The 12,829-nt window shown below is 37.5% G+C and overlaps 1 protein-coding gene across 1 annotated transcript in view; it reads left to right on the forward strand.

Annotated features, from left to right (window-relative positions):
• Window positions 1–12,829, forward strand: part of DNAH9 (dynein axonemal heavy chain 9) — a 531,344-nt gene that overhangs the window by 359,710 nt on the left and 158,805 nt on the right. The window contains exons 49-51 of the mRNA XM_069076799.1: window positions 2,098–2,358; window positions 5,428–5,853; window positions 11,950–12,069. Coding sequence (XP_068932900.1) covers window positions 2,098–2,358; window positions 5,428–5,853; window positions 11,950–12,069 — 807 coding nt within the window. The remainder of the gene's footprint in view (window positions 1–2,097; window positions 2,359–5,427; window positions 5,854–11,949; window positions 12,070–12,829) is intronic.

A 12,829-nucleotide genomic window follows, 5' to 3' on the forward strand; every position in this document is an offset into this window, starting at 1 on the left:
AATATTTGGAGGTTATTAAAGGAGTGATTTATCAAGTCCTAGAAAAGGGAATTAAGTTCACTGAAAGCCAACTTGGTTTCATCAGTACTAAGTTCTATCAGCTAACTTTGTTTTATATCTTCGGCAAAGTTACTTTGCTCATAAATCAGAGATGATGTAGGTAACATTTACCTCAATTCTAATGAAGCGCTTGTCAAAGTCTCATTGTTCCTGTGGACAAGTTAGAGAGAATTGTGCTAGATGGCAATATACTTGGGCACATTCAAAGCAGTTTCAATGGCTGAACACAAAGAGTAGTCTAAAGTTAACTTGAAGTGTCTGATGGATTATCACAGAGATAAATGATGGCCCTATGGTCATTGAGTTTTATTAATGAATTTAATAAAGGCACAACTAGCATGCTTATCATTTTTGCAAGTAATATAAAGCTAGAAATGACAGCTAACATGTGGGATGACAGAGTCAGTATTCAAAAAGATCTTAATGGATGAAATCATTACAGTGAATCTAATAAATTAAGTTTAAAGGAGAAAAATGTAAAGTTTTCAATGTAGGTTCAAATCAACCTCATAAGCACAAATTGTGGGGACACATAGCTAGGAAGTAGTTCATTTGAAAAATATCTGAGGCTTCTGGTGAATTGTAAGCTCAATATTTGTCAGCAGCATGATATGGCAGCCAAAAAAAGCTAATGTGACCTTAGATCATGTTAAGAGGTATTGTGTATAGAACTAGGAAGGTTTTAACATAATTGTACATTATAATTTAGGCAGACCAAATATGTAGTATTATTTTTAGTTCTATGAAACAAATTTGTTTAGAAACAGATTTTTGTGAAATAGCACAAGATATGGGGGAATGATATGAGGAAGGGCCTTGAGACCATACAATGTAAAAATAAGATGAAAAATCTGGAGATGTTTAGTCTAGAAAAAAAGAAGAGAGATGCAATAACCATATTCTAGTATTTGAAGAAGAAAGAGGAGAGAGTGACCCTATATAGCAAAACTAGTAGCAAAGGGTAGAAGTGGCAAAGCAACAAATTTAGGTTTTGCTGTTAGAGAAAATGTCCTACAAGTCAGAGCCAACCAAATGTGGAATAGGCTATCTTGGAAGAGAGTAGTTTCCTTCTCATTAGAGGTCTTAAAGCAAAGACTGGATAAGTATTGAATGTACTGTCAAGGGGATTCTTGTTGGAAGATGAGTTATATGCTTCCAAGAAGTTATTATTCCAATCAGATATATTTTTTTTCTATAAATTCCTATTGCACATAATAACAGTACAATAAAATATATTATTTCTATTGTTTTCTCATCTATTCATGAGTGTTAGGTTAGTACCTTCAAGATCAGGGACCACATATCACACTAATCATATATCCTTCCTTTTGCTATGTATTCCCATAGCACTTCTATTTAAGTCTCCTTAAATTCCATGACCTATTCTTTTACTCCCCAACAACACATGCTGAGGATCAAACCCATTACCTGTAAGTATTCTGCTTCTTTAATCAAAGCTCTAACATTTCCTTATCTTCCCATAATCTCCTGTCATTCAATCTCTCCATATGCCTCAGTCCTCTTAAACCTATTTTTGGCCCTCATTAGGACCTCCAATTTCTGCACCGCTTCTCCCAGTACTTTCTCAAGCCATTATCCTGCTCTAACTTCACTTTCCTCTTCCTTCCAATCTTGACTCTGTACTTAGAAAATCCAACTCTGCACTGTCTCTCACTCCCATCTCCTATTTCCAGTCATTTTGCCAAACCTTAGCCCTCAATCTCTGGACCTCAGTTTCCTTATCTTCAAAGTGGAGGTAATTATACTTTACCTGCCTGAAGGCATAATTCTGTTCCTAAGGTCTAAGATTCTAGAAGGAAGTACACCACAAATCTTATTATTCTGTGACCCTTTTTACTTCATAATAGTAATAGCATTTGCTTACCCAATTCAAGAGAAATTACTGTCCCAACTGAACATGCTTCTGGAGTATCCATATTCCTTTGCTTCCTCCTCAGATTTTGTCACAATGTTGTGGTTGATATGTGTTCCCCCTGGTTATTTGCAACTAACATGCCACATGTTTCCAAATTTCAGGTAGATGACCTGAAAGCCAAACTGGCCATCCAGGAAAAAGAGCTCAGGCAAAAGAATGAAGATGCTGACAAACTAATTAAGGTAGTCGGAGTGGAGACAGAAAAAGTGAGCAAAGAGAAAGCCATTGCTGATGAAGAAGAACAGAAAGTAGCTCTAATCATGTTGGAGGTCAAGAAGAAGCAAAAGGACTGTGAGGAAGATCTGGCCAAAGCAGAACCAGCTCTCACAGCAGCCCAAGCAGCTCTCAACACCCTCAATAAGGTAGGAAAATAAAGCATCAAACCCCATAACACTGTACAGCCTCCTCGATAAGTTCTGTAATCACTCAAAAGAATTCGACCTAAGTATCCACACAGGAAAAAACAAATTAACGAAGACTAACTAGTGCTCCCACAAGGGTTTGCAGTTGAATAGACTGGACCAGATTATATGGCTTGGACAGACATTGCAGATCAACAGTAAACCTGTCCTAGGATTGATATGAGGAAGAGAACCAAATGGATTGCATTTGGGAAGTTAGGCAATATTTTAAATAGTCCTAAGCTTTGCCTTGTCACAAAGGCCCATCTTTTTAATGCCTGATTTCTCCTGGTTATGTTTATGGCTGTGAAGCATAAGCTATCAGGGGAATTAATGTTTCAGTTCATCCAAAAGTTGGTGGAGAGATTAATAGCAGGTATCATTTGCACCAAAGGCAGTGAAAAAGGTCTCATCAAAAATATGTGAGGAAAAAGAGGTAGGCTAATGGTGTAATCAAAAGGAGACGTGTATGCAGAGAAGTGTTTAACAACCAACTATATGACTTTTTTTATTATAATATTTTATTTTTACCAATTACATGTAAAAACAATTTTAACATTCACTTTTTAAAAATTTTGAGTTTTAAATTCTTTCCCACCTTTCCTTGCCTCCCCCCTCCTGAGACAATAAGCAATTTGATATGGGTTATGCATGTGTAATCATGCAAAACAGATTTCCATATTAGTCATGTTGTGAAAGAAAACACATACCAAAAAAACACATACATACACATACACAAAGTGAAAAATGTTATCCTTTGATCTGCATTAGGACTCCATCAGTTCTTTCTCATCATGAGTTCTTTAAAATTGTATATGACTCATTTTTTTTGGAGGGGGGGAGACAAGGCAATTGGGGTTAAGTGACTTGCCCAAGGTCACACAGCTAGTTAAGTCTTACGTATCTGAGGCTGGATTTGAACTCAGGTCCTCCTGACTTTGGGGCCAGTGCCTTATTCACTGCATAACCTAGCTGCCCCTATATGACTCATTTTTAAGGTTAATCTTCATTATTAAAATTTTCTCCATCACTTTATTAAGTCTAGACAAACAACAAATTAATAAATCAAAATCCGATTTGTAGTATATGGCAATTTTCAAGGTATAAATGTTCAGACTGAATTCAAGCTACTTTCAGCACATGCATGGAATGGCACATGACAAAAAGAGTATGTATGCTCCATTGGTGTATATTTAATGTCAAGAAATAAAGAGGAAGGTTCATAACACATAGACTTAATCCCCGTTTGATTTTATGGAAGGATATATAAGGTCATGGATGGATTGCAGTCTCCCTTATTGGTTAAAGGGGGAGAGTATCCATATCCTAACAAATCTCTAAGACCAATCTATTCAGTTATAGACACACTATTATTGGGATTAGTGGTAGGGATATACCCACTGATGAAGGAGTTGTAGCTCCTTAAAATATTGATCAGCTGGTGGGCATAGAGATGTGCACAAGCAGGATGCTTGTCTAGATGCGTGAGGACTAGAGACTATGTTTTATCAGGCTCAGATAGTCCGTAAGTATTGAGCATATACTATGTTGTAGGTACTGTCCTACACAATGAACTACAGGGAAAGATAAAAATATCATTCCTGCCCTCAAGTAGTTCTCACATTTTAATGGAAGAGACAACATGCAAATAACTATGTATGTACAAGATAAATGCAGTGTAAATGGAAGGTAATCCCAGACAGATGGCTTACAGAAAATGGAATTTGAGCTGGGTCTTGATGGAAGCCAGGGAAGTTAGGAGGAAGAGAACATTCCAGGCATGGGAGACAGCCAGTGGAAAGTTATAGGGCTGGGAGATGGAGTGTCAAGCGTCAGAAATATCAAGTGGGCCAATGTAGTTGGATCATGGACTATGTTAGGTAGAATAGAAAATAAGAAAACCGGAAAGGTAGGAGGGGCAAAGTTGTGAAGGGTTTTAAATGCCAAACAGATGATTTTATTTTTGATCCTAGAAATAATTGGTGTTTATTGAAATGAGTAGACTGAACTTTAGGAGAATGGGGTGAGGATGGATTGGGGGCATGGAAAGATTCGAAACAGGGAGACTAACTAGAAGGCAACTGCAGTAGTTCCAATGTGATATGATGACAGCTTGCACTAGAATAATAGCTATTTAAAGGTGAGAACAAGAGATATTGTCATAGTCAAAATAAAGAGACTTGGTGATGGATTGGATGTGTGGAGCAAATATGAGAGAGGAATTGAGAATAACAGTGAATTTGAGGATGGTGGTCCCCTTCAACAGCAATAGGAAAGTTAAGGAGAAAAGGTGGTTTGGGGGGAAAGACACACACAAGGGATTATACTTTAAAACCTGCAGTGATACCACAAGGGCTTTCCCGATCATTGACTTCCATGAGCCATTTGTGTTTATGTCCATCTATAATAATCATATATGTCTGAATGAAAAGTCATAGATGTGTTCTCTATGTGGAGCTTTAGATAGATACCAAGTATGAATAGGGACCTAGAGTTTAAACAAAGACAACTGGAGAGGCATTGTTTCCTGTCTTGCAAATATCTCTGTGCAGAAAAATAATGCTTTGCTATCAAGACGGTCAAGTATAGTTAGAACTCCCCATGGAACAAAGCAGTTTAATTAAAGAGAATGAAGTCTAGTTGGGTTATAGGGTGGTTCATTTGCATGTAGAATGAAAATTAATTTATAATAATCCTATCTTTTATTCATGACATGCTACATATCTTGAAGAATGTGAACTTGTTTCCAGTTGAATGTAAAATAATTGCATATTTTTAATGGGCTGACAGTTTGTGGAAATGTTGAAAATACATAGCTGATTTTCAACTAATCATTCAGGGAAATATGTGAAATCACTATAGAGTTGCCATTGATTTCCCTCTGATGAGTCATGATATTTAAAACTCTGAAGGCTGTTTCAGGTTTCAGAACTATTCTTTCAGATAGATAGCTCTGGAGCTTAGCTTCATTAATAATTAGGTACAAAGCAAATCCATTCATTTATTTCTAACAAACTCATCTCCTTTCAGACCAACCTAACAGAGCTGAAATCCTTTGGCTCACCACCTTTAGCCGTCAGCAATGTCATTGCTGCAGTAATGGTTCTCATGGCCCCTGGAGGGAAAGTACCCAGAGATCGAAGTTGGAAAGCTGCCAAGGTTACCATGGCCCGAGTTGATGGCTTTCTGGACTCCCTGGTGAACTTTAACAAGGAAGACATACATGAGAACTGCCTAAAAGCTATCCAACCATATCTTCAAGATCCAGAGTTTAATCCTGAGTTTGTGGCCTCCAAGTCTTATGCAGCAGCTGGACTCTGTTCCTGGGTCATAAATATTGTGAGGTTTTATGAGGTGTTCTGTGATGTGGAACCCAAGCGACAAGCCCTGAGTAAAGCAAGTTTGGATCTTGTTACTGCCCAAGAAAAATTGGCAGCCATTAAAGTCAAGATTACTGTAAGTTGAAAGCAGAACTTCTTGAAATTATTATTATTAATTCATTCAAAAGCATTTGTTAAGTGCCTACCATTTGCCAGGAATGGTACTAAGTGATAGAAATGCAGAGATAAAAACAAAGCCATCCCTGCCTTCAAGGGACTTCCCTTTTTTGGTGCAAATAATGTGCACAGAAATTTTTCACTATATCTGTACAAATATATATATGTGTAGGAAGATAGGTAGATAGACAAATAGACACGCATCTTAGAATTCCTAGTGCTAATGAAATAACAGGACAAAATGATGTGTGATAGGTGAGGACAATAACAACTGAAAGGGATCAAGATAGGAGGCAGTGGCATTTGAGCTGAACTTTGAAAGAAAGCTAAGGATTCTAAGAGTCAGGAGTAAGAGGAGGGTGTCATTCTGAGGATGGAAGACACCTTGGGTAAAAGTACAGAGACAGTCCATGAAATGTCTTGTATGAAGTTTATGTATGGAATCCGGCTTGGCTGGGATAGAGAATTCATGAAAGGGAGTAATGAATAATAAGCCTAGAAATGTGAAAGAGTTAAATGCCAATCCTTTAATCTATCTACTCTTCTGTGTGTTCTCTCTCATTTAACTTTCCTCCCTATACACACTCAACCCTAAAATTAAGAAATTGAACTCTACACTATCCTCTCTTCTCAAGTCCCTTGCCCCCTTATGCTATTCGTGCTTTGCCAGATTCAGAGCCTGGATGACCCCCTCTATTCATACCTACGTCCTGTTCAGTGAAGCTGTAGGAAGTTTCACAAGTATATTGACTGATCCACTACAAATATATACTATTTTACCTCAACTGGGCTCTCACTTCAACAAAGCAATCTTTTTATTCTTCCCTAGTTAATTCTCTGTCTCACTGCCTACAGAAGCTATTCCAAACTTCCTCTTCTCTCCTTAAGCCTCACACACTTCCCTCTCCCCCTACTCTCTCTACCTCACCATTTACTTCACTCAGAAAATTAAGGCTTAATATTTAACATAAAATCAATTTCTTCCCCTTCTCTTTACCTCAAAACCCCTTGACATGATCCCTTATTACCTCTTCCTTTCCTCTAATATCTAATAATGAAAAAATCTTGCTATGGCCAACTTTTCTGTTTGTTGTTTGTCCTATGCACTCCCATCTTCTTCAACAAATTGGCCCCTCAATCATACCCCCCCTCTTTTTTGGCTTTTTGGAGGGGAGAAGGTAGGGCAATTGAGGTTAAGTGATTTGCTCAAGGTCAAATGGCTAGTAAGTGTTAAGTGTCTGAGGTCAGATTTGAACTCAAGTCTTCTTTACTCTAGGGCCAGTGCTTTATTCACTGCGCCACCTAGCTGCCCCTCCTTTGTTAATTTTTAAAATATTTTTAAGTCTCTGTTTCTCTACATTATTATCTGTGTTATCTTTTATTTCCTCTTCAATTGTTATGAAGAATTCTTTTTTTTTATTTTTGATATGAACAATTGGTTTTCCTCTCTTTAAAAATCAGATTGGCTATTTATTTTATTATTTTTTTAAGTTTCTAGTCTTATTTATCAATTCAGTGTTCTTTTTGCTTTCAGGTTTTTTAGAAGAGGATTTTTTAATTGTTCTTATTTGAGCTTTTTTTTTATTGCATGCCCAAATTTATTAATTTGTTCCTTCTCTGTTTTGTCATTGAAACATTTCGAAATATAAATTTTTCTCTCAGAACTGCTTTAGCTGTATTACATAAGTTTAAATATATTTTCTCATTATTGTCACTTTCTTTGATAAAATTTCTTTTGTTCTTATTATTTGTTCTTTGACCCACCTATTCTTTCTGTTCAAAGAGTGAGTCAATAAACATTTGCCAGCTTACTAGGTTTTAAACTATAGGGGGGAAAGTGCAAAAATATGATCCCTGCCCTTAAGGAACTTATTTTCTTTTTTGGCTTTTTTTGGAGGGCAATTGGGGTTAAGTAACTTGCCCAAGGTTACACAGCTAGTTTGTGTGTGTGTGTGGGGGGGGGGGTGTTAAGTGTCTGAGGCCAGAGCTGAACTTGGGTCCTCCTGACTCTGGGACCGGCGCTTTACTCAGTGCACCACCTAGCCTCCCCAAGGAACTTATATTCTAATTAGTAAGACTGGAAAAATAGAAAGGGGTAATGTGTTGAAGAGATTCTAATGCCAAAAAGACTTTTATACTTGGTCCTGGAGATGACTAGGAGCAACTTAAATTTGTTAAAAGAGGGATGGCATGGCTAGATGATTAGGATAGACCAGCACTTTTGTAAAATTACTTTGGCTTATGAGTGAAGGATGGATTATAATGAGGAGAGACTTGAGACAAATCCACCTGAAGACTATTACAATAGTCCAGGAGTGAAGAAAGAGGAGACATACATGGGAGATCTGGTGAAGGTAGAAATGACAAGATTTAGCTACACATTGAATATGTGGAGCATGTGTGAGAGGGACATTGAAGATGATAGTGTGTATAGTCATGAGCTAGGAGGGTAGTGGTACCCTTGGTAATAATAGGGAAGTTTGAAAGTAAGGAGAGTATTGGGTGATATATAATGAATTTTGTTTTAGATGTGTTGAGCTTGAGATGCCAATGAAATATCCATTTAAAATGTCCAAAAGGTAGTAAGAGACTAGCTCAGGTTAGATCAAATGACAGAGTCTCATTATCCATTATTCCCCTTCCTGCACTTTATAGTCTAGCCAAACTGACTTACTTACACACTGCATCTTATATCCCATCTCCATACTTTTCTTTGACTCTCCCCCTTACCTAGTATATGATCTCTCTTCATCTCTGCTTCATAGAATACTTCCTTTTAGGATCATGTCAAGTACTATCTTCTATATGAAACCTTCACTAATTTCCCAACTACAAGTGTGCCCTATTTCCCTAAACTATCTTGTATTTATTTAATATTTATTCTGCATGAATGTATTCTCTCCTCCAGTAGGATATAAACTCTCTGAGCAGACAAATTTTTAAGTTTTCTCTTGTTTCCCCCAGTACCTGGTACAGTATTGCTTGATAAATGCATGTTTTCTTCATTGAATCATCATGATGGAATTGTATTACTTTGTCCATAAAGGAAATTTTATTGATGACTACAGGGAAATTCCACTGACTGACTGAAAGAATCAAATATGCCCCTTGTAGCCTAGATAAAAAGTGTGCTATCCCCACTTTGAGTTAGTCAGCTCTGGAGAAAGGACTCTTATTAATCTTTTCCTTTACTCCTCTTGTAGAGTGCTGCAGCAGAGATTGTACATCTAGTACAACAGCATCTGGCATGTAATTGAGTCAAGTTCAACTATATAGTTAAGTCAAATAAAATAGAGTCAATGAGAATACTCAAAAGTCTAGCACCTGGACTTCTCCTTCTGAACCTAAGGATCTGGTTCTTTCTGAATGAATATAACAGTACCCTAGATCAGGATCTCATCTGAGCTAGAAGCTTAAGACAACAGATACTATGGCCAAGGATTTTCTGGTCCTAGGTTCTGGATTCTAGTTAACTCTTATATTGCAGCACCCTATGCCAGGCTATCATCTAAATCCAAAGATGGGAAGAGTGGAGACAAAATCCAAGCACCAGAGTCACAAGACCTGCCCCAAAGCAGGTCCAGAGGATTCTGCAGAGATGAAATGTTCCAAGGGGAATGGTGAGAAGGTATCACAAGAAGATATAATGAGAGTCTAGTGGTGTGAAAAGTCTTAGTTGGCTTAGCCATGTGTGTTCCCTACGTGTATGCTTCTCCACTTATGCACTCTCTGGATGTATATGTACCATTCCTACTGAGGGGTGTATTAGTGGAAAAGCACTAATATAGGGGAATACTGATTGATGGAAGATATAGCTAATACAGTGTAATGAAGTAGATGTTTTGTTGCTACTTTTCCTAATATTCTATTTTTGTATATTCTATTGCTTTGAGCTAATTGTGTGTTCATGAGCTTAGTTTTGGTAGTGCAGACTACCCCCCTCCAACTTTCAGGGCAGTTTGGTTCCCCTGAGGAACAATTACCTTTACCCCTTCAAAAATCTACCAGACTCCTAAAACTAGGTCACAAGTAAGCACTCAGTGCAAAGACATTTTGCTGAAATGACACACAAAATATCTCTCCTTGTAGGGGAGTGTACACTTATGGTGTATACTCCCACAAATATCCCAGTATCAACAGAAAGAGAGGCTATCTGTAGTGTTCATAAGTGGAAAGGCACACATGTAGACTGCCAGCTGCCACCCTACCACAGCCAATGTCTTCTCACATTGTGCATCAACTGGTCTTCCCAGCTCTCTACTGATCAAGTTGCTATATTTGGCCTGGACCTAGGCAAGTCTCATGTTTTTGTTTTTTGGGCATAGCCTGCTCTGTCTACAGCTTCAATCTCAACTACAATCATGGCCTAGGGTACTGCTATGTTCATTCAGAAAGTACTAGAAACTAGACCCTCAACCATGAAGTTTCCAAATCCTCTCATCAGTTTGATTCAATTTCACTCTGCAACTAAACTATGCTTCCAGTAGATCCTGCCAGATGCAACTCTGACAGATGAAATTGTCCATGGAGAAAAAAAAGGGCAGGTAGGAAGACTGAAAAATACCAACCTACCTTGCTGCACAATCCAAGAGGGGCAAGGAAAAAGAGAAAGAATGAACTCTGATGAATCCCTACTCCAGAACCTTAGAACTCCAGTTACTTAGAATGGGACCAACTTACTCTTTATCTAGACTACAAAGAGTGTATCTGATCTCATTCAACCAAGTGGAAGTTGTTGTGTTCATCAGTGCCCTTCCTCCAATGGTTAGTGCCCTACAATGCCATCATGTTGATTAGAGAACTTCTTCCCATTTTGTTTAGGCCCCTCCTTTACTCTCTATTATCAGGTTGTTTAGAAAACTGTACATAAAGGACTGATATTCCTCCTTTACCCAGCAAAATGGCAAAGATAAGAAAACATGGATAAAGACTCTGTTTGTGGTGTTATAGGAAGACAGGTGCACTAGTATACTCTTGGTAGAGCTGTGAATTAGTCCAAACATTCTGGAAAACTATTTGGACATATCTGGAAAAAAAATTACCAGAATCCCTTTCCCTCCTAACCCAGAGATCTGTCTGCTATGCATATGGACAGAAAGATAGAAAAAACAGTCCTATACATAACAAAATATTCATAGCAGCAAGTTTTTTGATGACAAGGAACTGCCAAATGGAGGTCCAATGATTAGAGAATGGTGATGTAAATTCTGGTGCATTAATATAATAGCACATTATTAAGCCATGACAAAAAATATGGGAAAACATATGAATTGATACAGCACAGCATATATAGAACCAAGTATAGAGACACAATAACCATTTGATTATTTTTTTAGTTTTGACTTTGTTAACTCTAACCCAAACTTCATCCCTGCCTTGCTCTTTGGACAATTTAAAAGGTCTATAGGAATGTACATATGTTGATATAAACCTAAAGATATATTGTTGTTTTCTTTGACCATGTTTTAATCTCAAATTAATAATACTTCCTTAAACCTCTAGTCTTCACAGACTAGACTTCAAAAGTGAGCTATGCTTTGCAAATGCACCTCTTTTCAAATTTAAAAACTGCTTTTGGTTTTTTAAGGTATATCAAAACATATTCATATTAAAAACAAGTTTTCCCTAATTAGATATTTTTCTCAAAAGTAGAGTTCTGTAATTAAAAAGTTAGTTCTAAAGTGCTAGAATTAGTGAAGATCAAATACAGAAAACATCCTTTTCCCAGAAATTAATCCAGACTGTCCCTATCACTGGGTGTTCACATTCTAGTTTAAATATGGCATTGATGCACCCGGGGACATTAGCATTCAATACAACTCCAGAACAGCATTCTAGTGAAAACTAAAATGATTGGCCACTGTGTGATTTGGTTCCTTTTCTTCTAAAATCTCCAGGTTCCTCTGGTCCCTGACTTTTAGACCCAGGAGCTACTTTTTCTTGGAACGCTAGGACAAATGTAGTAACATGCTCCAAACAACTTAAAGCATTAGTCCCTGATTTGTGCTTGAACGAGAACTTCTTACTTATATATTTTCTGTTTCTTTATCAACAGCTCCTTAATGAAAACTTGGCAAAACTTACAACCAAGTTTCAGATAGCAACTGCAGAAAAACTCAAATGTCAACAAGAAGCTGAAATGACCACAGGTACCATTTCACTTGCAAATCGCCTGGTGAGTCTCAACAGAGGGAGCTTTAATTATGTGAACAGCTTGTCAATTACCATAGAGATGCAAAATATGTAAACACAAAATGGCACATTTTTTACTTTGGAGAATATTTTAAAATGTGCTGTAATACAGAAAAGTTTTCCATAAAAACTGAGTGAAAGAACAGTAATATTCAAATCTAGTTTTACTTACATAAATCCTTGTTAATATAGGGGAATTTAGATCTACTGGGCCTTTATAACTATATTAACTTGAGCTTATGTATATGTCAGGCTTTTTTTCCCTAGCTTGTATCAGTTAGTGAATATATTGACAAACAACTGATACACACTGACAATTTGTCGAGCATTATATAGCTTTTGTTAAATTTTACCTGCATACCTGAGAGGGAGGACAGCAAAGCAGGTAACGAAATAGTGCTCCCTGTTACCTCCAAGATCAAATATAAAATTCTCTTTCCCATTCAAAGACCTTCATAGCCCCTCCTCCCCCCAGTCTTCTTACTCTCCACCATACTCTGTGATCCAATGACACTGGTCTCCTTGCTGCTCCTTGAACAAAGTACTCCATCTCTTGATTCTGGACATTTTTACTGTCTGTTCCCTCATGTATCCATCTCAACCCCCTGGTTTTCCTGAATCCCTGTAAGTCCCAGCCAAAACCTCACCTTCTACAGGAAGCCTATCCTAGTCCCCCTTAATTCTAGTGCCTTCCATATAAGATTTTCTCCAATTCATCCTGTAGATAGCTTGTTTGTAGACAG

Source organism: Petaurus breviceps, unplaced genomic scaffold (genome assembly GCF_028583685.1).
Source record: "Petaurus breviceps papuanus isolate PSGF00001 unplaced genomic scaffold, PetGlider_PUasm1.0 90925, whole genome shotgun sequence".
NCBI classification, from domain to species: Eukaryota; Metazoa; Chordata; class Mammalia; order Diprotodontia; family Petauridae; genus Petaurus; species Petaurus breviceps.